At 59.9% G+C, this 25406-nt stretch overlaps 1 protein-coding gene across 16 annotated transcripts in view; it reads left to right on the forward strand.

Moving 5' to 3' along the window:
- Nucleotides 1-268: 268 nt before the first annotated feature.
- Nucleotides 269-25406, forward strand: part of PTPRF (protein tyrosine phosphatase receptor type F) — an 82273-nt gene continuing 57135 nt past the window's right edge. For 15 of the 16 annotated variants that reach the window (XM_036025893.1, XM_036025896.1, XM_036025903.1 and 12 more), the window contains exons 1-5: nucleotides 278-457; nucleotides 7184-7260; nucleotides 14310-14445; nucleotides 22664-22809; nucleotides 22975-23116. In XM_036025893.1, coding sequence (XP_035881786.1) covers nucleotides 14355-14445; nucleotides 22664-22809; nucleotides 22975-23116 — 379 coding nt within the window. In that variant the 5' untranslated portion in view covers nucleotides 278-457; nucleotides 7184-7260; nucleotides 14310-14354. Of the gene's footprint in view, nucleotides 458-7183; nucleotides 7261-14309; nucleotides 14446-22663; nucleotides 22810-22974; nucleotides 23117-25406 lie in introns of all 16 variants that reach the window. The other variant, XM_028512055.2, reaches the window with a different exon arrangement.

A 25406-nucleotide genomic window follows, 5' to 3' on the forward strand; every position in this document is an offset into this window, starting at 1 on the left:
GGGGGTCATATTAAAATCGGGAAGTCCGCTAATAGGATCTGGACTTCGTGTGGGAGTTTGGGACTGTACATGCTCATTATTGGGGTTCTGGTTCAATATAGGGAATTCCAGTCGGTGTGCAGTCGGGGTTGGGTTGTGGCCTCCCTGGGCCTACTCGGCTGCGCGGTTCTAAGAGCGAGAGTGCACGAGGGGAGGGGCTGCGCCGGGGACGAGCACGGCAGGGGCGCGGGCGCGGGCCCGGGCACGAGCAGGGGCGCGCGGCTGGAGCTGGCGCGGGAGCGGCGGGAGCGGTGGCGGCGGCGGCAGAGGCGGCGGCTCCAGCTCCGGCTCCGGCTCTAGCTAGGGCTCTGGCTCTAGCTCCAGGGAGTGGGACCCCGGGGCGGCGGCAGAAGAGGAGAGGGAGCAGCAGCCCAGCGGCTTGGGGGGGACATGCGGTCCGACGGCCCCTGGAGAGGCGGTGAGTGACCCCCGAGCCCCCTTCCAATCCCCTCTGCATAGATTCCTTCCTCACTCCCCCCCGCCCTCTTCCCGCGTCTACCCAACGGAGATGGGGGCGGTCCCGGGGGGCTAGGGGCGCCGCTGAGGCCCGGCCGCGCCCCCACCTGCCTCGCCCGCAGCCTCTGCTCAGCAGCCCCCCCACCCAACCCCGCGGCTCCTCCCCGCGCTCACCCCACGGCAGACGCGCCCCCCACCGCCGCCGGCTAGCCGGCCCCTTGCTGCCCTCCCCCGCCTAGACCGGCCTCCCCGCCGCACCTGAGCCGCAATCTGAACCTCCCCCCCAGAGCAAAGTTTCCCTTTTGCATTTATGCTCTCCCTCCTCGGCCCAACCCCACCTCCCCCCTTCCACCAGCGCCGACGCGCTCCGGGGGCGGCCCTCCACCTCCCACCTCCCACCACCCCAACCCCGGGCGGGTCCAGGCCGCGCCCCCGCCGCACCGGCGCCCCCTCCCAGCCGGCCGGGGATCCGCAGCCGACGCGCCCCAGTCTCACTCGCGGCCCCGGCGCACGTGCGGTCCCGGGGTGCGCCGGCGCGAGTTTGGAGCCCTCACCCCCCTCAATCACCAGCGCGGGCTGGTGAGGGGCCGGGACATGCTGTGCCCACCCCCACTCCAGTGCAGCGACGTGATGGCCCTGGAGCGCCCTGTCCCGGGAGGACGTGTCCACTCGGACCCGCTCCGTAAAGTTCACTCAGTCACCGCCCCGCGTCCCGTCCCGTCCTGGTGTGCCCTGGTCCTCATCGCGGTGCCCACATTTCCCTCTCCGCTTCTTTCTCCCTTTTCCTCTGTGTCTCGGTCTCTATCTCTGCCCTTCAACGTCTCTGTATCTCTGTCTCCCTGTGTCACTGCCTCCCAAACTCCCCCCACCCCCAGCCCCCGCAATCTCAGGGTCTCTCTGCTTTCTTTCCCCAGGTCTCTCTGCTTTCCCTCCCTAGGTCTCTGTTCTCTTTCCCCAGGTCTCTCTGTGCCCCCTCCTCAGGGCTCCCTGTGGTCCTCGCCCACATCTCTGAGTCCCCCTTCCCGGATCTCTCTGTCGTGTCTCTCACCGGTCTCTTGGTGTCTCTGTCTCCCACTGACCCGAGTCTCCACACCCCTCTGCTAGGCCCCCTCTCCATTTCTCTGGAATGCTGCCCCTCAGGTTCTTCCACCCCAGGGTGGGGGAGGGGCTGGCCTTTCTCCCTATTTCAACATTCCCCCCAAGAGCTGGAACAGGTTGGGAGGTGGGAGTCCTGTCCCTGTGTGAGCTGTGAAATGGAAGGGAGGCTGCCAGTGTGAGGGGAATCCTCTGGACTCCCCTGGGGGCAGCAAGGCAGAGCTGGGAGGCTGGACTGCTGACTGTTGGTGATAAAGGCTCTACTTGGGCTACTGAACGGACTAGGGCGGGGATCCAGAGTGACCTGGTGTGGGATCTGGCCCGAGAATCCAGGAAGTGCATGGGAGTGAGAGGCCTGGAAAAGGAGCCCCGGTGGTGTTTCCAGTGGGGTCTTTGTTGGTGAGGAGTCCCCTGAGAAGAGAAAGGACCTGCGGAGGGATCCTTGGGGAGGCAGCAGGGATCTGATATGATCCAGAGGAGGGTTCTAACAGGAAATCTCAGGAAATTCTATGCTTGGCTCCTGATTAACTCTTGCTTCAGGGAGCAAGAAAATCTCAGTTTTTCACTGATTCTATGAATGAGCCTAGGGCCTCAAGAAGGAGCAGGTGTAACTCCCCAAGCACAGCCCCCCCGCCCCCCGCATCCGCAGCCCCAAGCACAGGCCACACGCTCACAGCCCTCTCGTTCCCACACTCAGTTTGCCCCCGACACACACACACACAACATCCACTGGCCTTCCTGCCCAGACAGTTTTTTGCACACTTGGGCTGCATGGCAGCCAGAGGTCTGGAATCTGCTGTGCTTGCATGCCATGCAGCTCTTTGTGCTTGTGCTCCTACAGTGATGTTGTGCACATCCAGGAAGGGGTGTGTGCACACTCGCAGTTTGGTGCATCCTCAAGCACACTTTATTGCACACTTTTGCTTGCTCATTGTCCTCCTTACGATTTGCAATGTCTCTCTAGTGGTGCTTTCTATTTCACTGCTCTTCCTCTTCCCTTTTGTCTTTCCTTTAACAAGGAAGTTGTTTTAATATAATTCCTTTCTTCCTCCCTGCCTTTCTCCCGCCTGCAGCTCCTGACCTCCTCTCAGTCCAGCTTTGTGCCTGGTCAGGGTGGATGTTGTATCGGGACTTTTGAGAGGGGAGGCTGGACTTGAGTGCTGGTAAAGCGGTTTGGGCAGGGGGCTACAGTAGTGGACTGCCTAAAACTTTTCTTGGCATTGCACCGGTGTGCAACAAAATGCTGGCCCCGGCAATCTGTGCTGCCCCTCCCATCATGCTAACTGGAAGTCCACTGTTGAGGGCCCTCGGTCAGGAGGAGGGGGGACCCCAACCTTCTCCACAGAGGCTGTGACATACAGCATAGATCTCCCACTTTCTAGCTTCAGATCTTAAGGAGCACCCTTCCCCCCTGCGGCTCAGTTTTACCCCCTGTAGGATGGAGCAGCTAATCCGACCCTGGTCAGGTGCCACGGCTGTTGTGAGAATCCAAGGGAACTGTGGGGTGGTGCATCGGCAGAAGGGGTATCGCTTCTCGTGTGGCTGACACTGCTGTGTGCTTGGACCAAGCTTGCAGCCTGGGCCTTGCCCTTGAGAAGCTCATGGTCCCTGGGGGAACAGACTGCATCATGGGAATGCAGAGCAATTCAGTAACCTCTTATTGATTGCCGACTGTGTGCCAAACCCTGGGCTAGGCACTTTCAGCCAGGCTGCCTCGCTTCCTGTGGGACTGACAGCTAGCTGTGTAGAAGAGGCGACCCACCACCCCTTAGTAGCTGCTGAGGTTGAGCTCAGCATTAGCTCGCCTAAGGCAGCTGTAACTCTAAGCTGAGGTTAGAAGCTGCGGGGGATTCAACATGATAATGCAGAGAATCCAGGGGCCAGTGTGAGACAAGTCCCAGAGGAAACCAAGAAGGGGCTATCTGAATTGGGTTTTGAGAGATGAATAGGAGTTCTTCAGTTGAAGAAAGGGTGCTCCAGGTAGGGAAAAGAAAAAAGTAATAATATGAGTGAAGACTCAGAGGTCTAGTCACTTGTGGAGTGTTCAAGAGATACAGTAGAGCACAGAAGGCTTTGAATGCCCTCTTAATTGGCTAGGACTTCACTCGGAGAACACAGAAAGGGGGACCCAAAGGATTAAAGCTTGGGGTGGGACGTGTGCACTGTGTGATTAGATTTGTTTCTGGAAGATTCTGATGCTACGGGAAATGGATGGAGCCAAGGTGCTCAGTGAGGAGGAGGGTTTGTTTGGGGAAGTCAGGGGAGCGATGACGGGGGCTAGGATAGAGCAGGGTCCTGGCGCCACTTGGAAGGCATAGTTTCTAGGACAGGATGGTTCGTTGGATGTGGGGTGGGGAGGAGGAAGGGGTGCAGGTTCCTGGGAGTGATGGAGTGGGGGTCTTCTCCCAGCTGGGGACTTGGGAGGAGAGGTCGGTTTGGGTGGGGGCAGGTAATGAGCTCATGGTTGGACACCTTGCTTTTGAGATGCAGCATTTGAGGTTGGGGCAGGGGTGGAGGGGACATGCAGGAGGGGGTGGGGGCGAGCCTCTGGAGTTTGAGAGAGAAGCCTGAGCCCGAGCAAGGACGGACAGTGAGTGAGGGCAGAGCTGTGCTCGTGAGGAGAAGACAGCCTCAGTGGTCAAGAGCACGGCCCTGGTCTCTGACTGCTGAGGGTCAGCTCCACCTAACTGCGGTGCGACCTGGAGCGAGTCGCTGAGCGTTTCCGAATCGGTTTTCTCATGTGTTGTGTGCGATGCAGTCCTGTGCCCTGTAGGGTTGTTATGAGCATGAAAGTTAATGTGCTGAGAGTGCTTAGGACAGGGCCTGGCATCTAGTGAGCACGGTCTCGGTGTCAGCAGTCCTCACCATAGCCCTCATCGGTGTGGGGGTGCAGCCCCACTCCATCAGAATGTGGTGGGGGGGCTTTAAAAACTGCCTTGTGACGGTGAGGGGTCCCTGCTCACCTAAAGTAGCTGCAGTCCCGAGCTTAGCCTAGCAAGTTGGGGGAGCTCAACCAAGGGAGTGCCCAGCCCTCATCCCTCATCGTGTTTTTGGGATTGTGTGTGTCGCTCAGGTGTTTCTGACCTTCAGGTGGGCTGGCACGAGAAGACTGAAGGAAGACGCGCTGGGGAAGAGACCCGGTGTTCGGTTTGGGATGGTGGAGGGGGCTCTCGGGAGGGGCAGTTCAGTCGCCCGTGTCCCCCACCCTCCAGGACCCTGGACGTCTAGTGAGGCTCTTTATTCCCACGCCTTCCTCTGAGCACGGCGGACGTGGGACGGGGACACTCTGACGCACCGGGACTGTGTGTGTCCCCGCCCTCCAGATCCAGGAACAGTGGTTCCCACTCCTCGGCAGTGTTGTCGCTGCTGTGTCTGGGGACTATTCCTGGTGCAGCCACAGGCGCTGCCTGCGGGCTGCTCCTCCAGATCTCAGCTTGTCCCTGGTCCCGCTGCCAGGCCGGCCTGCAGGCCTGGGGGGTGAGGGAGCGGCCTGCTGGGGTGGGGGCCAGCTCCGGGTCGGTGCCAAGGCCGTCTCACCTGATTTTGGTCCAGGCTGCCAACCTCACCCTTCTGAGGCCTTTCTGGGTGCCAGACAGAGATTTCTGACCTGTTTTCGGTACCAGTCAGGTTCTTTCTGAGTAGCTTTCTCATTGGTGCTCTGGGTGTATCTGGCAGTCAATGACTGTTCTGGGCTCGTCCCGGGGTGAGCCTGGCGTGGTTCTGGTGAAGCTGAGGGGTGATTCTGAGTGGCTCTCTAGGTGGTTTGGAGGCAGTGTGCTCCCGGACTGGTGTAGTTTTGGGTGGGGTGCTGTTCTGGAACCCTGCCCTGGTGCAGTTCTGTGTGTACTAGGGTCTTTCCAAGTACCTGTTTGTGTGTTCTCCAGGCCATTGGGGTACATACTGCAGGTGTGGCTCCTGCTCGGTTTAGGTCCAGTCTGCAGGCACCAGGCCCCATGCTCCTGGTGTGGCCGTGGGCACGGCCGAATTGCCTGCTGGCTTTGCTGTTCTCTGCCGGGGACTCCGCCCCTCTGCCTCAGGGTCCCTGAGCAACGGTAGAGCCAACAGCTACCTCACGTCGGGCACTGTGAGGCCCTGCGGGCATCCCCAGACAAATGGGCCTTTGAGTTTGGGATACGGAAGCTGGTTTGTCTGGCCAGACCTGCCTGGCAGCCTGTGTGCCAGGAGCAGCGGCCACAGGGAACTTTTTGGAGAAACTCGGTGATCTGGGGGAGAGAAGCCATTCTGAGTGAGCCCCAGGGCTGTTGGTTCTTGGGGGGCTGGGGGTGAGGGAAACAGGAGAGATTGAGCGCCACACGGTTGGTGTGGATGGTACTGGGCTGGTGAGTCTTCAGTCACTGAGGACATCCCCCATGTTGACGAAATTGTCAGTCTTGAGTGAGTCCCAGGGACAGGAGGCTGGCCTGGGCTGTGAGGGTGTTCCCTGAGCTCCGATCTGTGCTTCCGATTTGGGAGGAGCTGAGATGGCATTGCTGTATGGGGAGTGGGGCTGAGGAGAAGCCGGCTGCGAGGTGTAGCCTGCGCCTCGTGGGCACCAGCAGCAGTGCCAAGGCACTGAGCTGTGGCGAGGTGGCGATGAGGTGGAGTGGGCATGTCTGGCCTCTGCCCCCACCCAGGACGGTGCCCACACTGGTGCGGACTCAGTGATGGTTCTAGAGGGAAGGGGCCCGCTCCTGTGGCTGTCTGCGTGCCAGCAGAAGAGGCATCCAGGGCACACCTTCATTTTAAAAATTATAGAGAAGCAGAAAGTCAAACATAAATACTGCTTTTGAAGCTTCTTTGAAGGCTGCACGTATGCTGGTGTGGTGCTTCCAAGCTGGCTTGTTTTCCAGGAACTCATTTGTGCATTCATCCACGTATTCAGCAAGCCTTGACGGAGCACCTACTATGTGCCAGCTCTCTGCTGGGTGCTAGGGGTACGGAGCTGAACCAGGCACACACCTAGCTTTTGGGTGTGACTCAGTGGCCCCTCAGCAAATGTATAAGTAAATAAACCATCGCATTTCTGGCATCTGCTCCAAGGCAGAGTCCAGCATGTGGGCTAGGACGCCACGTGAGAAAGTACCATCGGCCCTGAGACCTGAGGGGTCACTGGCTAGAAACTCATGGCTAGAACGTTCCAGGCGGAGACATATAGGCTGACAACTGGAAGGAATGCGGCACATGCGCCAGCCCGAAGAGGACGTTCTTGCAGTTGGCGGCCGGGAGGGAGGGGAGCTGGGCAGGGGCTGCTGGGCGGGCAGTGCCGACGGCTTCACTGGCTGGAGAGTTATGTTGAGGAGGTTGGACACAGTTTTCCTGCTGAGGCCAGGGACTTGGTCTAGGATGTTCACATCTAGATGCCGGATGGCTGGAAGAAAGCCTGACGCATAGTAGGTGCTCAGGAGTATCAAATGGGCGAGCGAGCGAGCGGGGAGAAGGGTGTTTTTGCTAAATGGGGATTGTCCTTCACAAACAGTTCCATCACCTGCTTTCTCCCCCTGCATAAATAGCACATCTTGACTGTCTTTCTGTGTCAGTACATACTCCGCTGTGATGAAACGCGTGATGTTGTCATTCTTTCCTCTCTCCCCAGGAAGGAGCAGAGGCCCCGGCACCCTGCCCTCGGTGCTGGTCGTCCAAGAGTGACTGGTGTGAGCAAGCAGAGGCCGGGTGAGTGCGCCCCAGGGGTTTGGGGGCAGGGGCGCAGAGGGGTCCTGTGGGCCAGACTGAGTGGCTCGGGTTTTGACACAGGCTGGCAGAAGGCCACAGAAGGGATGTCACTAGGGGCACGACCTGATCCGCGGTGCGTGTGGCGGAGGGATGACGGAGGCCCGGGTCAGGGAGGTAGTGATGGAGGTGGAGAGCAGGGATTCGAGTGCTGCCTAGGGAGGTGGAGGAGTCACAGGATGAGGTGAAGGACTGAATGTGGGGCGCGAGGGAGGGCGGCGTCAGGGATGCCGCCCGGGTTTCTGACTCTGACTGGGGTGGATGATGGGGGTGGGTGGGGACCGATACACAGCTTGTCGGCTGCTGTGGGTGTGGAGTAGGCTTCCCGGTGGCGTCCTGGGATCTGCCTGCCTTTCCACTCACCGTGTTTCTGTAGGGAAGCCTGTTCTCACCAGCTGTTGGCCAGGGTAGGAGAAGTAGGCTACCCATAGAGCCGGGGCGTACCCTTCCTTGCTCCTTGAGGTCTCCTCCTTACTTTCTGCTAGAAGCACAAGTGGTGTGTTGCGGTTGCAGGGAATGAGGTTGGAGCATTAAGTTGGAGTCAGCATGATGGGCCTTGGGTGTCAGGCTAAAGACCTGGGGCTTTTTCCTGAGGGTAACGTGGAGGTGTTGAAGATCCTTAAGCAGAGAAGCAGCGTCCGCGCGTCCATCTACCATCTCCCGTCCTTTGTACTCCTTACGAGACGCTGCCTGTGTGCTCACTGTGGAAAAAAGCAGCAGGCACGGCGTGCTTGAGGGGCGTGATCAGATCTGCATGTTTGTGAGCTAAAGGGGGCGGTATGGTCTGTGTGCAGGGCAGGTTGGAAGGAGTGACCAAAGGCGTGAAGCCCACTTAAGAGGTGAGCAGTGGCAGCTCTTACTAACGTGGTGGCTGGGATGGGTGCCGGGCAAATTCGAACTTACTGACCAGCCCTGGCCAGTGTTGCTCAGTCGGTTGGAGCGTTGCCCTGTGCACCAAAAGGCTGGAGATTTGATTCCCAGTCAGGGCACCTATGGGAGGGAACCAACTGATGTTCTCTCTCTCTCCCTTTCTCTCTCATCAATAAACATACTTTTAAAATAAAAAAAAAAAACCCACCATATTGACCAGCTGGGCATGTGGGGTGAGGAGAAGAGAGAATCGGAGGAGGCCCGGCCAGCATGGTACCTGTCGCCGACACGGGGACCTGGAGGTGGAGCGGGATGGGGAGTTTGACTTCCCGTTGGGCCATCCTCTGTGAGCTCCTTAAGGCAGAGCCCAGGGCTGTCTTGTTCATCACCCTGCCTCCTGGCTCAGAGCCTCGTTCTGCAAGGACGGACGAAGGCACAGGGCATGGAAGCAAAGGGCAGGGGAGGGAAGTGAGCGTGTATCGGGTATCCGCTGGGGGCTGGGTCCTGCGTGTGGTAAGGTGGACATTGAGGTTAGTTAGAAGCTGCAGGCGGGAGGGGCTCAGCACAGCTCAGGAAGGTCAGGTGGGGAGGATGGGTATGGGAATACCTGCATCCCTTTACCTGTCCATTCTGAGACAATGGGTCTCACCTATTCGGGAGCCTGGCCTTACCAGAAAAGGCGCCTAAAAGTGCAGCCCCCTGTCTTCTGGGGAGGCCACCTTGTGTGAAGGGGTGGGGTGTGCTATGAAGCTCAGCTTCTGGAGGCAAGGCTGACTTGGAGGCGGGTGGGGCAGGGATGGGTGGGGTGATGCTCTCAGACCCGGAGGCCCGCGGACAGCTAATACAGGAGTTGAGTCAGGCTGAAGCCTCTTTGGGAGCTGGCCCCGGGGTGCTGGCTGGGGACCGGGTTCCGGGGCAGGGGCCAGGGCAGTCCCTAGGCCATGTCTACAAAAGAGCTTGCTGTCTCCATGAGGGTTTCTGAACCTCAGCACTGATGACACTGACCAGGCAGCCCTTTGTGGTGGCGGGCTGGCCTCTGACAGGGTGTCTCGAGGATGTCTGGCAGCATCCCTGTTTCTTCCCACGGGATGCCAGTAGCACCTGCCCCCGGCCTGTCCTCAGTGCTGGCAGGTGTCTGCGGACGTTGTGTAGTGTCCTGCGGGGAACAGAGTCGCCCTGGGTTGGTAACCACTGGGCTGCATCACCTCTCGCTGCCTTGCTAAGCCGCACAAGTCTGGAGAACTGGGGAGGACCAGGTGTTCAGTGATGGGCCACCCGAGCTGAGTTCTGAAGGGTGAGTAGGTGGCTGGGGCAGGAGAAAGGCGTTCTTCCCAGCAGAGAGAGCAGCAAGTGCCGAGGCCTGCAGGCAGCCACGCTGGGGAGCACTCCCCAAGGGAGGCCCCACTCCCCAGGGAAGGAGGCCGAGGCCTGGCGGCCTGGGGATGGTAGCTGTAGGAAGGTGCCCCTGCTGGTCCCCTGTGGTCTGCCCCCGAGCTAAGCCTGTGCTGGGCCCTGGGCCCCCTACCTGCTGGAGACTCTGGAACCCTCTCTTAATCCCCCTGCACGGGCAGGGGAGGCTCCGCAGCTGAGGGCTGAGAACGGGCAGGGCAGGCAGGCCGTTCCTGGCTGCGCTCACGGACGCTGGTCCCTGGCTGGAAGAGGAAGGCAGCCTGCTGTCGGCGGCTCCTTCCCCGGAGCCGGGTCCGGGCTGAGCCCTCGATTTATTCTCGTCCTAATCCGGCGGTTGGTTTGGTGAGAGTTGGAAACATGTTGGTTTTCCTCTCCCAAGTGTAACAAGCCCGTTTCCGCCTCCGTGGCCGCTGCTGCAGTGCCACGCGGTGGACTGTCCAAGACGTGACAAAAGGGCTTGGTTAGCTGCCCGCCGATCAGAAGACGAACAGCTTCCAGCCCTCCCCGCCCTCGGGCTCCTCTTGCTCAAACGCCAGCCTTTCCCCTGGGCCGGCGCCCCGTGGGGCCCTGGGTGCCCTTCCTCCGCAGACGTCCATTCTGGGGCCCCCGCCTCCTGGGAGTGGGGTCCTGGCCTGGGCAGGAGGCAGGGAGGAAGCCGAAGGAACAGGTGGTATTTGGAGATTAATTAATATTTGTGAATAAAAACACGTGCCCAAGGGAAACAAATCAATCTGCGTTTGCATATTCATGAGGAGGTCGGAGTGATCCCAGCTGTTCCCCAGCCAGGGAACCCCCCACCCCACCTCTGGCGTCACGTGGTCCCTGGGGGTGGGACTCCGGGGCTGACCAGGGAGGCCAGGTCGGGCTGCGTGGAGGTGACAGGACCTCCGCGGAAGGTGCGTTTCCGTGACGATTGTCTCTGAGTCCTGTGGCTTGGTGCAGTGCCTGTCGTCCCCCCCCCCCCCCCCCCCCGTTTTCCCTCAGACCCTGCCTCCTAGGGGTTTCGGTTTCATGAACCAGTACAGTTTCCAAAGTACTTGGGGACCAGGCATGGGGTTGGCAGCTTTTTGTTTTACCAAGTAAGGACATGATTTAAAAAAATAACTGCTGTCTGCTTTCACCGTCGTTTCCTACAAGAAAGGACATTTTAACTCCAAGGACAAAATTTGAGAGTAAAGGACAGTTCTGTCCAGGAAAGGGTGCTTGGCAGCTTTATACTGACGGAGCAAAGGAAAAGGGTATATTAAAACCATTCCGAATGCAGAAAAATTACATTTAATTATATTCTGTCGTATAGCAGAGCTGTTTTCCTGCCGGAGGATGTCAGCTTGGCAGAGCCGACGGCCCACGGCGCGGGTCAGCGACAGGCCTGGGCGTGCGGGTGTCCGTCCGGCCTCGTGTCCGGCTCGGGCAGCGAGAGCCCATGCTCACCCAGGCACTGCCAGAGGTGGCGCTCTGCGCTTAACACAGTGGCGCCAGATCCAGCGGGCTCCCTGCCACCCCAGCAAGGCTAGCACTGCCCCGCCTCCCTGATCCCCTCCTGCCTTTTCCCACAGGCAGCCCTGAGCCCTCAGGAGTGGGGACTGGCCTGGGGACCTGGGACTCGGAGTGCAGGGCCCTCGAGCCGGGAGCGGCCTGCACTGCCCTGACAGTCGCTTCCCGCCACGGGCTCCAGGGTGGGAGGGCAGCTCGCTCATGCCAGGAGCTGACGCGGGAGAAGGCCTGCTCGGACAGCCACGTGGCTGCCTGAGCAATTCCCCGGGAATGTGTCTGCGTGTGTGTGTCCCCGTGTCGCCCCTCTCTCTGGGCAGCCACGTCCCTGTGTCCATGGGCCACTGGTGGAGCTCTCTGGGGGAGGAAATGTCTTTTCAACTTGTCCACCTCTGTCTGTTCTGCTTGCTGGACCTGAACAGGGTCATGAACACAGCAGGCCCAGACAAATGGGGGATCTCTGGAGTCCCTGAGTCAGAGCCCCCCGTGTTTGTCTCAGCGGGCTGGGGTTACCAGAGGCCCAGGGTCACCCAGGGTCAGAATCTCATCCAAGACATGATACCTGCTCTGCATTACACCCCGTGATGGCTGTACTGGGGACACACAACCCTTGCACACGTCCCCAGTACAGGTGGACGGGACGACACCTCCACCATGTCTGTAACAGGGGGTCGCACTGGGGAGTCACACCTCTAGACTGTCAGTCAGGCAGCTCCATTCCCATGATGCCGGGACCCTCTGTCTCACCGACAGTGTCTGGGTCAGACAGCTGCATGTCTGTGACGTATGCACTGGGGTGTTACTGTGCTGTGGGTACCAGGGCAGCCACAGGGAGTGGAGTCTGTGAGGATGGTGTCAGTGGCCTCTGTTCCAGGGTGGCTGTGCTGTGCAGTGGCACCTCCATGCTGTCTGTCCCATGTAGCTCCGTCCCCAGCGTGCCCATGCCAGGGAGCTGTGCCCTGTGGTGGGTGTTTCTGAGGGGGGAGCCCTGTGGTACCTGCACTGAGGGGGCTCACACCGGCTGCTTATAGCTGAGGTTAAACCTCTGTGGTTATTGCATTGCTATCCCCCATGATATCTGTACGAGCCCCCCCTGCCCTGTCCTTTGGTGCAACACACCGCTGAGCTGTGAGCCGTGATGTCTGTGCCAGGGGCTACGGGACAATTGTGTCAGGGGACCATGCCTCCGTGACGCCTGGCCGGGCGTTCCGCCACCTGATGTCTGCTGGGATGTTGGATTCTGTTGTCGGCCGCCCTGCTGCGCCGCAGCACCTGATGGCCAAGCCCAGAAGGGGCTTTGTGATACGTGACCTCCATCCCAAATCGGCTGTGCGAGGCCTCGTGCATTGTTGGGGGCTCCCTCTCTCCAGGAGGTCTCGGCCACCGGAGCCCTGTGATCGCTGAGCACAGCCCCGGGTGTGATGTGGTTGCCCACCACACCCCTTCAACTTCTTGCTTTTGCTGCTCAGCTCCTGTCTCGGGCTTTTGGCAAGAGCTGGGACGGGGACGTCCCCACTGTCCTCCCTTTGTGTTCAGCCCCTTTCCTCTCCACAGTCCTGCCTGCTTTGTCCCAGCACCTTTGCTCACCTACTGACTTCTGACCTCACGACCTTTGACCTTCTCGGTTGAGACTAGGGTTCAGATTCTAGGAAGGAGCAGAACCGTCTTTGAGCCGTGCCCCTCTCGATCACCGGTCCTGTCACCTCCTTGCAAATGTTCTTAACTTTGTGGGTCAGCCAGAGCCTGGCCCTGATCTCGACCCGCCACTGGAGTCAGCGGGTGCTGCTGCGGTCCCTAAGGTGTGTTCTCTATCACTCACTGCTCCTCTGTGTCTTGTGGCATTTTTAGAGCATCGGTGAGGGACTTGCATGCCAGCCCCTGCACCAGAGGAAGGTGTGAGCAAAGCTGGTGGGCACCAGTGTGCATCCCCTGCAGCCCCCTGTGTGGGGAACACGGGAGGCAGACCCTCAGGAGTCCCCCACGGGGGCTGGGCCGAGAAAGCAGTGTGTCTGTGCTGCATGGCGTGACCGTGCTGAAGGCCTCGCTCCGGCTCTGCTGGGAGGGAGTGTGGGAGGAGCCCTGTGAGCAAGGCCTGGTCCGCCCCAGATGAGGTCCTCCCCCCTGCACAGGTTGGTGTCTCGGCGTGGTGGCACTTGGGAGCATGTGGTCCTGTGAAGTCTGCCCATGCCCCTGCTGGGACAAGGGCGAGGAGGTGTGGGGTTGAATCTAGGGTTCAGCACCCCCCGCTTCCTGGTCACTAGGGCCTCCCTGTAACTTCCCTTTGGAGTGGGGAGGTGCCGTGGGAATTGGGTAGGATGAGGGTGGCCAGGTGGGCAGCTGCAGCTTGTTAAGAGTGAGTCCCGGCGAGCCTGGACAGGTTGTGGCTTTGACTTGGAGCCCCTGATACCTGGATCCTGTCCGCCACTGTTGAGTCTGTGCTCAGGTCTGCACGCAGCCTGTGGGGTCTGGCCTCCTGCCTGCTTCCTCCCCGCTGGGAGAGGAGGGAGAACAGGTGCCCCAGGGACTCTGGAGTCCCTGGCCTGTGTGGGTCTTCTAACTTCTGTCTGATCCCTGTCTGTGTCTCGTTTCGTTTGGTCTCTGTGTATCTCTGACCCTGGTCCTCTGTCCCTGCTCCCTCTTGAGGAAACTCAAGATCTGGGATGGAGGGTCCCTGTACACCATCCGGTCTCGGTAGCCCCCTGCCCCCTGTTCAGGTTTGGGGAATGACCTGAAGGCCTTACCTCACAATGTGACTCTTGGGCTATTTTGGAGGTCACTAGGGGATCTATGAGGAGCCTGGGTGGTCACAGGGGTCAGAAGGTATGGGTGAGCCCGGCTGGTGTGGCTCAGTGGGTTGAGTACTAGCCTACAAACTAAAGGGTCGCTGGTTCAATTCCCAGTCAGGACACGTGCCTGGGTTGTGGGCCAGGGCCTTGGTGGGGGGCACGCAAGAAGCATTAATGTTTCTCTCCCTCTCTCCCTTCCTTCCTCTCTCTCTAAAACTAAAATAAATTAAAAATTTTTAAATAAAAAAAGGTATGGGTGATCATTGTATAGCTGGTGGGGGGCCAGGTCTGTTGAACTGGGCTGTGGATGATGACCCGTAATCAGTGAGGAAGAGCAGGGGTCTGGGTGAGGAGGAAGGCCAGGAGGTGGCATGGGTGGGCCGCAGAGACACTGGAGGATACCAGCTGACTGGCTCGCCCTTCTCTCCATCACAGGTCGATTGTCCTGGGCTGTGGCTGGCCGTGGTGCTGGACTCCTGGATGGCCCCTGAACCAGCCCCAGGGAGGACGATGGTGCCCCTTGTGCCCGCACTTGTGATGCTTGGTTTGGTGGCGGGCGCCCACGGCGACAGTAAGTCTGACCCCTCGAGGTGTGGGATCTCCCAGGTCAAAAGGTGGTGGTGTCCCTCGTAGTGGGGCTCTGGGATGGGGGCAGGACCAGCTACGAGGAAAGACAGGATGGCTAGGTGCCTCTCCAGACCTTTCTCTGTCCTAGAGAGAACCCCCTGACACGGAGAGCCCCTATCCAGGCAGCACCCAGCTCCTTGCTTCCCGGGTGCATCCCATGGAATGCCTGCATGTCCCTTAAGACACCGCGGGGCTGGGCGTGTCCAAGCGTGACTCCCTTTTATGGGCTAGGGGTGAGACCCGACTGGGATTCATGTGGTCACTGGGCGATGTGCTCGGGCCTGCACCGCGTGCGCCGCTGCAGGTCTGTGCAGGAGGCCCTGTCGGGCTGGCGTGGGAAGTGGGGCGGGCAGGCAGCGCATGAGGAATGCATGTGGACCTGGGAATGGATGCCACCTGTGTCCACACATCCAGGGAGGACCCCGAAGGCAGAGCCCTCATAGCTCTGCCCCAGCTCTGCACCCGGGGTATCCAGGTGTGAAGGCACAGCCCCTCCTTTCCCTCTCCCCTGGGTCTTCAAGGCAAAGGAGCGTCCCCCTCTCCCAGCCCCTCAGCCCCGGGGAGGCCGGGGGAGATTGCACTTGGCCAAGAGGAAGATGGTCTCCAGCACCCCTCTGTGTGTGTGTTGGGGGAGGTGGAATTGTCCCCTACCCAGATCCAACTCCGAACTTTGGTCCCTTTCCTGCGCCCTTCCCCCTGCCTGGCACTGTGAGACTGGCCGCAGCCCGCCCCATCACCATGGTTACCACTGCTTGGTTACTGGTAGGAGGCGGGGCACAGGGCTGATTTAGCCAATCTGCACACTGAGGGGGAGGGGCGGGGTCGGAGCCAAGGTCCCTGGGGGGAAAGGGGATGTTCCCAGCCTGTGCAGAACCCAGAGGTGGCAGAGGGCCAACCCAGGGGTCACCCTGGGGGTCAGCAAGCAGTAGGGCTCCCCCCACCCCCCCACTCCAAGTCTGTAGGCAAAGATATTCTCTCCTTGCCCCACCCAGGCCCTTTCTCCAGAGGCTCATTAATTATTCAGGACCAGATCAGGAGAGGGGTTGGACTGGAGCTCCTGCCCTTTGTCCTCCCTGGCTGGGCCCTGGTGGGGCTAGAAGGGCAAGAGGGAGGGGAGTGTATGGGGGTGAGGGGCAATGGGAGCACTGAGGTGCTGGCAGTGGGAGGGCTGGACAGGCCCGACTAGGGTGGGGTTAGGGAGTGGGGGTGATCTCCAAGCGGTTAGGTAGTGCTTGAGCCTGCAGGGGCAGGTTGGGGTAGACAGTCATCGCGTGTGACTCCCACAGTGGCAGGGAGGCGAAGGCTCGTCGAGAGTCAGGTGTGGTCATTTGCCTTGGACATTCCCTCTCCCCCACCCCCACCCTGGCCACTCTCAGGGCCTTCAGACAGGGAGCTTGAAGGTGGGGGGGTGGGCTGCTCAGCTGGGCTTTCAGAGTCAGCACCTCCTAGGGGAAGAACTGCCTTTTCCTCCTGCTGCAGACCCAACGTGCCCCAGCCTGCACCCCTCACCCCCACCCCCCACCCCAACCTGCTCGTCTTCCTGTTTTCTCTCCTGGCGAATGGCATTGCCACCCACCCGGCCAAGTCAGAAACCTGGGCCTCCTCCCAGCCGCCTCGCTCTCATACCCCACATCTAATCCATCACCAAGTTCTGTTGTTTCTCCCTTCTAAATATCTTTGGAATGCATCCACTTCCCTCTCTGCTCCCTTCACCCAAGCCACCCTCAGCTCTGGTTGGAGCTTTTGTATGCAACAGCTCCTGATCGCTTCCAAGCCTCCGGTCTCTTTTTCTCATAATGTGCTCTTCATTCCGGAGTAAAAGTCACGTTACAAAACAAAAGCCTGATCGCGTCGCCCTTCAGTTTAAAACCCTGCGCTCTCCTCCCTTTTGCCTTCGGGATCAAGCCTAGGGCTCGCAGCCCTTTTTCAGGCCCTGCCTTGTCCAGCGTCTGCTGACCTCGTCCTGCCCTCTGACCTCCCACCCCACACCCGGCCATGCTGCCTGCTCTCAGTCGCTCGTGTTCTCCCCAGGCCTCTGGTCCTCTCGTTTTCTCTGTTCGGAACCCTCTTCCCCACCCTGTTCCCCTGCCCGGTTCCCGTTCATCTGGAGCCATCACCTCCTCCAGGAGCCTGGGCCAGGTGCTGCTCCTCTGTGCTCCACCAGAGTGCGTGACTGTGGCCGTCTGCTTTGGGGCTGCCTGTCCCATTGGGCTGTGAGTTCTGGGGGGCCAGGCCACTGTCCAGCTCAGGTCCTGGAGTGTAGTCAGTGAGTGAAGGGGTGGCATCAGGCCTGGTTCCCCTGTAGGAGCTGGGGCAGAGCAGAACAGTTTTTAGAGCAGAGTCCAAAACCCTTCGTGCTGGTCCTTAAGGATCAGAGCCCGAAGGTCAGGGTCTGGGAGGCAGGAACCAGCCGGAGACTCTGAAATACATGGGTTAGCCTCTGCTTCCAGGCAGAGAGGAATGTGGGACACGGGCCTGGGCCAGTAGCGGTGGTGATCTGGCCTGGGAGACAGGTCTGCACACACTTTTGGGTCTGTCCCCCTGTGGTGGCCAGGGTTGAGCTGGGCTCAGGAGACCTCTAGCCAGCGGCGAGCAGCAAACGCCGCCAGAGCTATGGCGAAAGGTAGGGCAGGCACCCCAGAGAATTGACGACCGGCGCAGTGAAGCATGGAGTGGACAAATGTGTTTCTGTGGGCCTCTTAACGAGACAAATGAATGGGGGCTCTGGCCTCTGAGGGGAGCAGGGCCGGGGTGGGGTGGGGAAGCAGCTGTGAGAGTCAGCCCAGATGCCCCAACGTCAGTGCCGAGTCAGCTCTGGTGGAGCTTGTGGGGCCCGGGAGGCTCCCCAGTCCCCTGCCCACCCACTACCTGCCCACCCACTGCCCGCCCACTGCCACGTGAGGCTTTGTGGCTTCTCAAGGGGGAGTCTTGTGGGGCCAGAGGTGGTCCTGAGTAGGAAGAGTTTTCTGCTGATCTGCCGCGTGTGGGGGTGGGAAGAACACAGGCCTGCCTTTGGAACCTGCGCGTGGGTTCCTGCTGTGGGTGCCGTGTCGGGAGCGCGCTGGCACAGAGGCGGTAGCCTGAGCGTCTTGGGAGGCCTCCTGGAAGAGGGGGTCCCTGAAGGGTGAGTGGGCATTTGCTAATGGGGGTGTTGCATAAGGAGAGGAGATTGGGGGAAGAAGCAGGCATGGGCCTGGGCTCCTTTATGGAGCTCCTGGGAGATCCTCCGTGACTCCCGTCCTCCTTGTGTCCCCAGACCGTGTGGGACAGGCAAGGATGCAGGACCTGGTTACGGCCCAGTCACTTGGAACTGTAGCATCCGAGCACAGGATGCCCCGTGGCTGGAGGGGTAGGTGGTGGGTGGGGGCTGGGGCCTGAGTAGCTGAGGATGCGTCTGGCACGTCGTTCCCCCGCCCGCCCGCCCCCCCCCCCCCAAGATCCTGTGGGGCTGGAACACGGTGGAGTGCTGCACGCAGCTCTGCAGCGCGCTTCCACGTGTCCTCATGGGTGTGGAGGGCCCGGAGTCCCGTCTAGACTCCGTCCCCTGGGGATTCCAGCAGGCTGCTTTCTCTCTCGGGGCCCGTCTTCCTGTTGCGCAACGAGGGTGATCACTCCTACCTGGAAAGGTTGACTGAGGTCACCTGTTCACGGCGCCTGACATGTAGTACGTGCTCCCTCCATGGGAGGCCATGGCCTAGGGCTCCCTGAGTGTCCCCTGGAGCCCAGGGTTGTCTCTGAGTGGGCTTCTTGGGGCGGGGTGGGGAGCAGTCACAGGAGCCAGCACTAATGAGTCCCCAGCTCATTAGGCGGTTCAGGGCCTGGGAAATCACCTCTCCGGGAGCTCCCGCCCCTGCCTGGCAGTCCCTGGCTACTGCTGCTGCGTGTCTGCTCTCTGCTTCCGTGTGCTGTGTGTGTCGTGTGTAGGGTTGCTCTGCAGGGAAGGCAGAGTAACAGCAGTCAGCCTCTGGTGGCAGACCCTTGGAGGTGGCCCAGGGCTGAACCCTGGGGGGCGTGCTCACCCACTCCGGGGCCAGCCCACTCCCTCTTCGCCCCAGGGCATGCTTGAAGATGCAGTTGGGGGGGGGTCGGGCTGAGGGAGTCACACTGTGCTGGAGCAGAGAGCCCCTCCTGGCTTGTGGTCTCTGTTCAGACACTCACTGAACACCAGCTCTGGGTCAGCACTGGACAGACTGGTCAAGTCGCCGGGCTTTGTGCACCTGCCCAGGGGCCTGACCAGTCACCGTGGCATGTGACAATCAGTGCTCGGATGGGGACCCCGACCCCAAGGGCTCCAGGGTGCGGCACCTGAGAGGAGCAGGGCATGCACAAAGGCAAGGAGGTGTCTTGGGACCTGGCCTGTTAGAGTGGCCTGGGTGGGGGTGCCAAGCCCACTGGGTCCAGGACAGTGTGTGGCCCATCTCAGGTGCTGTTCTTTGAAAGAGGCAAGCTGGGTGAGCCCGGAGAGGTTAGCAGGAGCAGGTGCGGGGAGGGGAGCAGGGAGATGGACAGACAGACAGAGGGTTTGGAGCTGGGGGAGACATGGTCAGGTTCCTGCCACCCAGAGGTCCTCCTGGTGAACAAAGGGGCAAGGGCTTGGCAGGGCTTTGAGAGGAGGATGCGCCGGAGTTTGGTTTGACTCCTGGGCTAGGGGAGGTGCTCCTGGGGGTGGGGGGGAGGTGAGGAAAGCCAGGGTGAGGCCAGACTGCGGGGAGGGACCTGTCCCTTGGGCGGTGCCAGGCTCAGGCTGCACTGCTAGGCTTGCCAACCTCCCGCGGGTGGGTGGCCGGCCAGGCGGGGCGCTGGCCCTGCTCCAGGCTACAAGGGGTGTTCCGCCTCCTCCGTGGCCCCAGGCCTTGGGCCCAGTCCAGCCTCCACATAGTGCTGAGGCCTTTCTCTTTCTCTTGCTCTCTCTAGGCCCACACCTGGCCGGGAGCCACTCCCCAGTTTCTGGTTCTTTGTTTGGTGCCGAGGCCCCGCCCCGCCCCGCCCCCAGGCACCCTCGCTCGGCCATTCCGGTTCAGCAGGTTCCAGCCCCTGGCTTCTAGGCAGACACGTTGAGACTGGAGCCAAGGACGGTTTCTGCCCCTACTTCTCTCCCTGGCGGAGGGGCCTCCCCCCGCCTCCCCACAATGTTCGAGGGGCTTCAAACCCCATCCTCCTCAGGCTTTCTCTCGTCAGTGGCTTCTTCACTGGTTCCTGACCCTGCGTGTCAGGAACTGGGCCGGGCCCTGCAACAGGGAGGCCCGGTATCTGCCCTGCCGAGGGCTATTGTTCTGGGTGGGGAAGCAGCCGTGACTCAAATACTCCCCAAAATGTGGAAAAAAGTAATCAGTCACCTTACCCATGTACATAACAAGCCATGAGCCAAAGCAGTAACCTTGCACACCTACAGAACAGGCCACGAGCGGTGCTGTGGGAGAGGCAGATGGAGTTACCAGAGAGCTTGACACCAGGAACCACGCTGATGGAGGCGGGGATGGGGAGCTGAGGAATGTTTCCTGAGGAAATGTGTTTTAAATTGAGTTCAGAAAGGTGAATAGGAGTTAGTGGCTAAAGAGTAGTCTAAGAGGTTTGTGGTGGAGGAACAGCCTGTGCAAAGGCCCTGTGGCCGCAGGGGAGGTTGCTTATCCAGGGGCTGAAAGGCCAACGAGGGCTCTGGAGCCGGGAAAGTGGCGGACCTGTCAGGGCTCTGTCTGTCACGATTGTTTAAATTTTGTTTTGAGAGTAGTAGGCGGGCGGGGGGTGGCTTTGGACAGTTTCAAGCAGTGGAGAGAGGCTGTCCGTTCGCCCTGGCTGCTGAGTGAAGAAAAGACTGGAGGGGGCGAGACTAGAGGCAGGGAGACTGCTTGGCAGGTTGGTGGGGGGGCCAGGGAAGGGCGGGTGGTGTCTGGGCTGCGGTGGTGTCAGTGCTGTCTCAGGTGTGCGTGGTGCAGGTGGGGGACGTGGTGTGTATGCAGCGCTGCACCGGCAGAGCCCTCTGCCCTGGCGGAGCCTGAGTGGGCAGCGTCCTGCCTGAGAGGACCTGTCTGAAAGGGACAGGCTGTGCAGACAGCCGCAGACCAGAAGTGTCCAAAGCCTCCTTCAGAGGACAGTCGGGACAAGGGCGGGACAGACTGAGGCGCCCTGAACCCCTGTGTTCCCCCACGTCACTCTGGTCCCCACCAGGCTTGTGTGGCTCCACCCCAAGCTGCCCCTCTAACGACTTCGGGTGCAGTCAGGTGAGTCCCCGGCTACAGGTTTGGACCGCCGGCTCAAACCCTGGCTTTCCCCTGCAAATCACTCTGAGATTTGTCGGTCATTTAACCTCCTGAGTCTCCACTTTAGAAATTGGTCGATAATACTACCTGCCTCATGGGATGGTTTTAAAATGGATAATGCTCAGGAGAGGGGTGGCCACCCTTGCCCCAGGCCCGCTGGTGTCCAGCCGGTGCAGGCGGTCTGCAGAGGCCGCCGCCTCTCGCCTGCACGGGCCTGTGTCCCCAGCGCCATTTCGTAGATGAGAGAACGGAGGCTCAGAGAGGGTGAGGGATTTGCTTAATAATTAAGTGACCACCCCCCCAGAGCCCACCGGGCCCTGGGGTGTTCAGGAAGACGGGCCCCTCCCTGCTGTTTGTCCCCGCAGCTGTCACTCCTGACCCTAGTGGTCCCCCTGGACCCGCCCCTCCTCGGGGACCCTGCCCCATCTGCCGTCCCTCCTCTCTCCACTGGAGTGGCACCCTCTTCCTCTCTGCCGGCTCCTTCCCATCAGTATTTAAACACTGCCTTTCACATCTTAGGGGGAAAAAGAAAAAAGAAATAGACGCATGGAAGCCTCCCCCAACCCTCCCCCCTCCAGGCGCCATATTTCTTTATCTTCCCTGTCCCAGCCAATCTTGTTTGAATACCACTTAGCCCCTCTCTCCGCTGCAGCTCCTACTCCTTGGCCTTCTTTGATCTGGCCTGGCTCCCACCACGCCACTGACCCTGCTCTTGACAAGGCCTCCGGCCACACCCTGTGAATGGTTTTGTGCCTGGCCCCTTGGAAACAGGCAGGCTTAAGTTCCAGTCTTGGATGTGCCGCTCCATTGGCTGTGTGACCTTGGACAAGTGACTTGACCTTTCTGAGCCTGTAAACGGGATAATGATAATGAAGGACTAAATGAGACAAAGTACCTCGTGCAGAGTAGGTGCTTAGCGAAGTATTATCATCATTGCACACACATGTTTCTTTGCCAGGGACCAGGCCAAGCCTGGATGCATCAGCACTGAGCAGGTGGACTGAAAGGTCATTTCTCACGGTATTAGCCTTCCTGGAGCTGTTCATTGGCCTGATTAATATGAAATGGATCTGCTGTCAGGATTAATGAGGTGTTACTGCGTCTCAGTGAGGGCCAGGTTGCTCTGGTCCTGCGACCCTGGGTGGTGGGATTCATCGGGACAGGCGCTCCAGGTGGGCTCCAGGTGATGTGGGCGTGGCGGGACAGTGTCTGCGCCCCCTCCCTTCTCTCCCCCTGCCTCCCTGTGGACATTTGGGGAGACGTCCAGGCTGTCCAGGCTGCCGGAAGGCAGTAATCCCGTCAGTGGGGGCAGGGTGGAAGGGCAGATTTACAGGAAAGCATTCACCTGGGAAGATGTCCAGAGATGCTTAGAAGGTCTAGGCCTTGGGGACTGCTGGCATGTGGGGGCTGGAGGAGAGGAGGAGTCTCAGTGTCTGGCCTGAGCCTTGGGGCAGATGGGGTACCCTCACCAAGGTGGAACGCAGTCGGGGAGAGACGAGTCTGGGGGAGATGCCGGGGCTGTTCTGAGCAGCTCTCAGCGTGCCTTTGTCCTAGAGTTTGGAATTGATGGGCAGCATCGGGGACCAACGTGTAGTGGTTCAAATGTGGACTCCAGACTCCTGGCGCCTGAGTTCAAATCTCAGCTCTGCCACCAGCCGGCTGTGTCACCATGGGCAAATCCCTCAACCTCTCTGTGCCTCAGTTTCCTTTTCTATAAGCAGAAGTAATTGTAGCACCCACCTCATGTACCTACAGCTCCTTAAAGAGCACCTGGCACCTAGTAAGCACTGTGCAAGGGTGTGGATTGCTACTATTATTTCTTCTATAGATCTTTTTTGCCGCCACCTCGTGACTGCCACCTAGTGTTGGCTATGCTGTGGTGACTTGGTGTCTCCATCTCTCCAGGCAAACCTGCCTTCGTTAAGGTCCCTGAGGACCAGACTGGGCTATCCGGAGGGGTGGCCTCCTTCGTGTGCCAAGCCACAGGGGAACCCAAGCCGCGCATCACATGGATGAAGAAGGGGAAGAAAGTCAGCTCCCAACGCTTCGAGGTACGTCCCCGGGTGAGGAGGGGCAGACGGGACTCTGGTGGGCCTGCTTCGCAGTCGGGTCCTGTGTCCGATCCCTGGGTCTCTCTCCCCGAGGGGCATGGGGTTTGGAGGCTGGAGGATGGCTGACTCCGACCAAGTTGTGACCAGGTGTCCGTCCTCCGGCAGGTGATCGAGTTCGACGACGGGGCAGGGTCTGTGCTGCGGATCCAGCCATTACGGGCGCAGCGCGACGAAGCCATCTACGAGTGCACGGCCACCAACAGCCTGGGAGAGATCAACACGAGCGCCAAGCTCTCGGTGCTGGAAGGTGCGTGCCCGGGAGGGACGTGGCGGGGGGGGCGGGCAGACTGGTGTCTGGGCAGGACCAGCTAGCCACCCGTGTCCCCGCCGTGGGCCGGAGTGTGTTTGGCAGAAGGGAGAACTGGCCATTCTGGGCTTGACGAAGGCCAGCGATGGACAGGGGTGGTTGTCGGATTCAGCCTGGACTGGCTGGCTGGCTTGTGCTGAGGCAGCGGCGTGCCTCCTGTCTCTGCACTCTGCTGAGGCGGGCACGGCCCGGGCACGTCTGGGTCTGACCTGAGGCGGGGCTGCCGCTGTGCACTGCCTGGCTTACGTGGTTTGTGGCAGCGGACTGGATTTTCACGTGGGCTTGCTGGTGGGCTTCAGAGAGCTGTGTTCCTGCGGCAAGGGTCCTGGATGGGGGGCGGGGCTCTGTGCGTGGAGTTTAGTGTCTTCTCTCACTTAGTGGCCGCTCTGTGCACTCACAAACATTCCCGAATGCTGCCTCGTGTCCAGAGGATCATCTGACCAGGCCCTCAGGACTTCAGTGTCCACTGAGTGCTGCAGGGGTGGCCCGGAGGGCTGGGGAGCATGGGGCGGGGGCGGGGAGCTGCTGTCTGAGCTGCACCCCGAGGATGAGTGGGAGCCCGAGGATGAGTGGGAGCCGGGTGGGGCCCTTGCAGGAGGAGCGGCCTCGGTGTGCCAAGGCCCAGAGGCAGGAGAGAGTGGAGCTGTTTTGGAGGGTGTGTGCAGCTGGAGGGCTCAGAGAGAAGAGGGGGAAAAACCAGACAGGTTCCTGGGGAATGGGAGGTGAGGAGCAGGGTAGAGCGGGACGAGGCCAGCCCCCAGCACAGTGCGTCCGTCGGTCGGAGGGTGTCTGCACATGTTTTCAAAATACAGCATCCATCATTGCTTTAGAAGAAGTTACAACAATACCTGCTCGCTATTACAAATTTGATAAGTGAAAAATGGCACATGGGGAAAAATAACAGTCACCTGTTATCTTACCTCTGCTAAAAAGATTGGGTTCGTTCCTTATAGTCTGTTTTCTGTGTGTGCCGTATAACACAAGTGGGATCACATTCTGCCCAGTGGTTTGTGGGCTGCTTTTAAAAAAAGAATATCACGAACATCTTCTTCTTCATTAAGTATTCTTCTGCATCATTATTTTTAATGGCTGTGCGTGAGTGTCGCATGGAAGGGCCCTAATTTATTTAGCCGTTCCCTTATTGTTGGACAGAGACAGCGTTCCCAGCTTTCCGCTTTCATAAATAGGGTGTTGGACACGTCCATGCGGATGTGATGTGTTCACCTTCCTGATTGTTTCCTTCTTCTAGATTCTCGGAAGTAGAATTGCTGGATCAAAACGGCACGTGCGTCTGTAAGGTTCTCAGTATTTCCAGAAGATTGTGTCAGTTTATACTCTCACCGAGCAGGTCACGAGAGGGCTCTTTTCCGCGCATCCTTGCCAGCAGTGGGAATTAGCATTAAAAAAATATCTTTGCCAAGTTAATAAGCAAAAAATGACATCTCAATTTAATTTGCATTTCTTTGATTACAAGAGCGGTGGAGCAGATTTTCGCCATGGCCATTTGCACACTGTGGCTGTACGGGTTCACGCACGCACCCGTTCAGAAATTCCTTCGGTCTGGGTGTCTCCTGCGAGACGGAGTGGGGCCCCCCAGCTTCCAGGGGCCGTGGAGGACAGTGGCCAACAGCAGGGGCTGACTCCTTGCTCTCTCACCTCATGACCTTCGGCCCGAACTATGCCTCTGCGCCCCATGTGCTCCACCTGCGTTCACAGGTGTACATGTAACTCCTGCTGCCCAGGCTGGTTTGGGAGATGAAATATGATGCAGTTGAGCGCGTCACAGGATTCTGCCATGAAAGGCAGCTGCTGGAAGGTTGGGCTGGAAGCCGCACATCCTGAGGCCCAGGCATCTGAGCTGGTAGTGCCTGGCATCCGTGGTGCCTGGCAGTCTCTGGGTGGTGCCACCCCCACCTTCTACTCCCACAGGGGGCACTTACCTGTGGGGCGGGGACCCGGAGGACAGGCCCTGGACCAGGGTCACTGATTGCTGCGTGTTCTGACCCTGCCACCCCTGACCTCAGTGTCCCCATTCATGACCTGAGGACAGGTATTCCAGCACTGCCCCCCTCCTGCTGGTATCTGCCCCGGCAGGAAGCCATCCGCCCTGGCACTGGGGACCTGGCGGGAAGGCCAGACTGTGGCTGCTGCCCGGACGGCGTCTTCTCAGGCCCTCACACTGGGGGAAGGGCCTCCTCCCCCTCAGTGCTGGAGGAGAAGTGCCCCCAGA

The sequence above is a fragment of the Phyllostomus discolor genome, chromosome 5, assembly GCF_004126475.2.
Source record: "Phyllostomus discolor isolate MPI-MPIP mPhyDis1 chromosome 5, mPhyDis1.pri.v3, whole genome shotgun sequence".
Classification (NCBI taxonomy): domain Eukaryota; kingdom Metazoa; phylum Chordata; class Mammalia; order Chiroptera; family Phyllostomidae; genus Phyllostomus; species Phyllostomus discolor.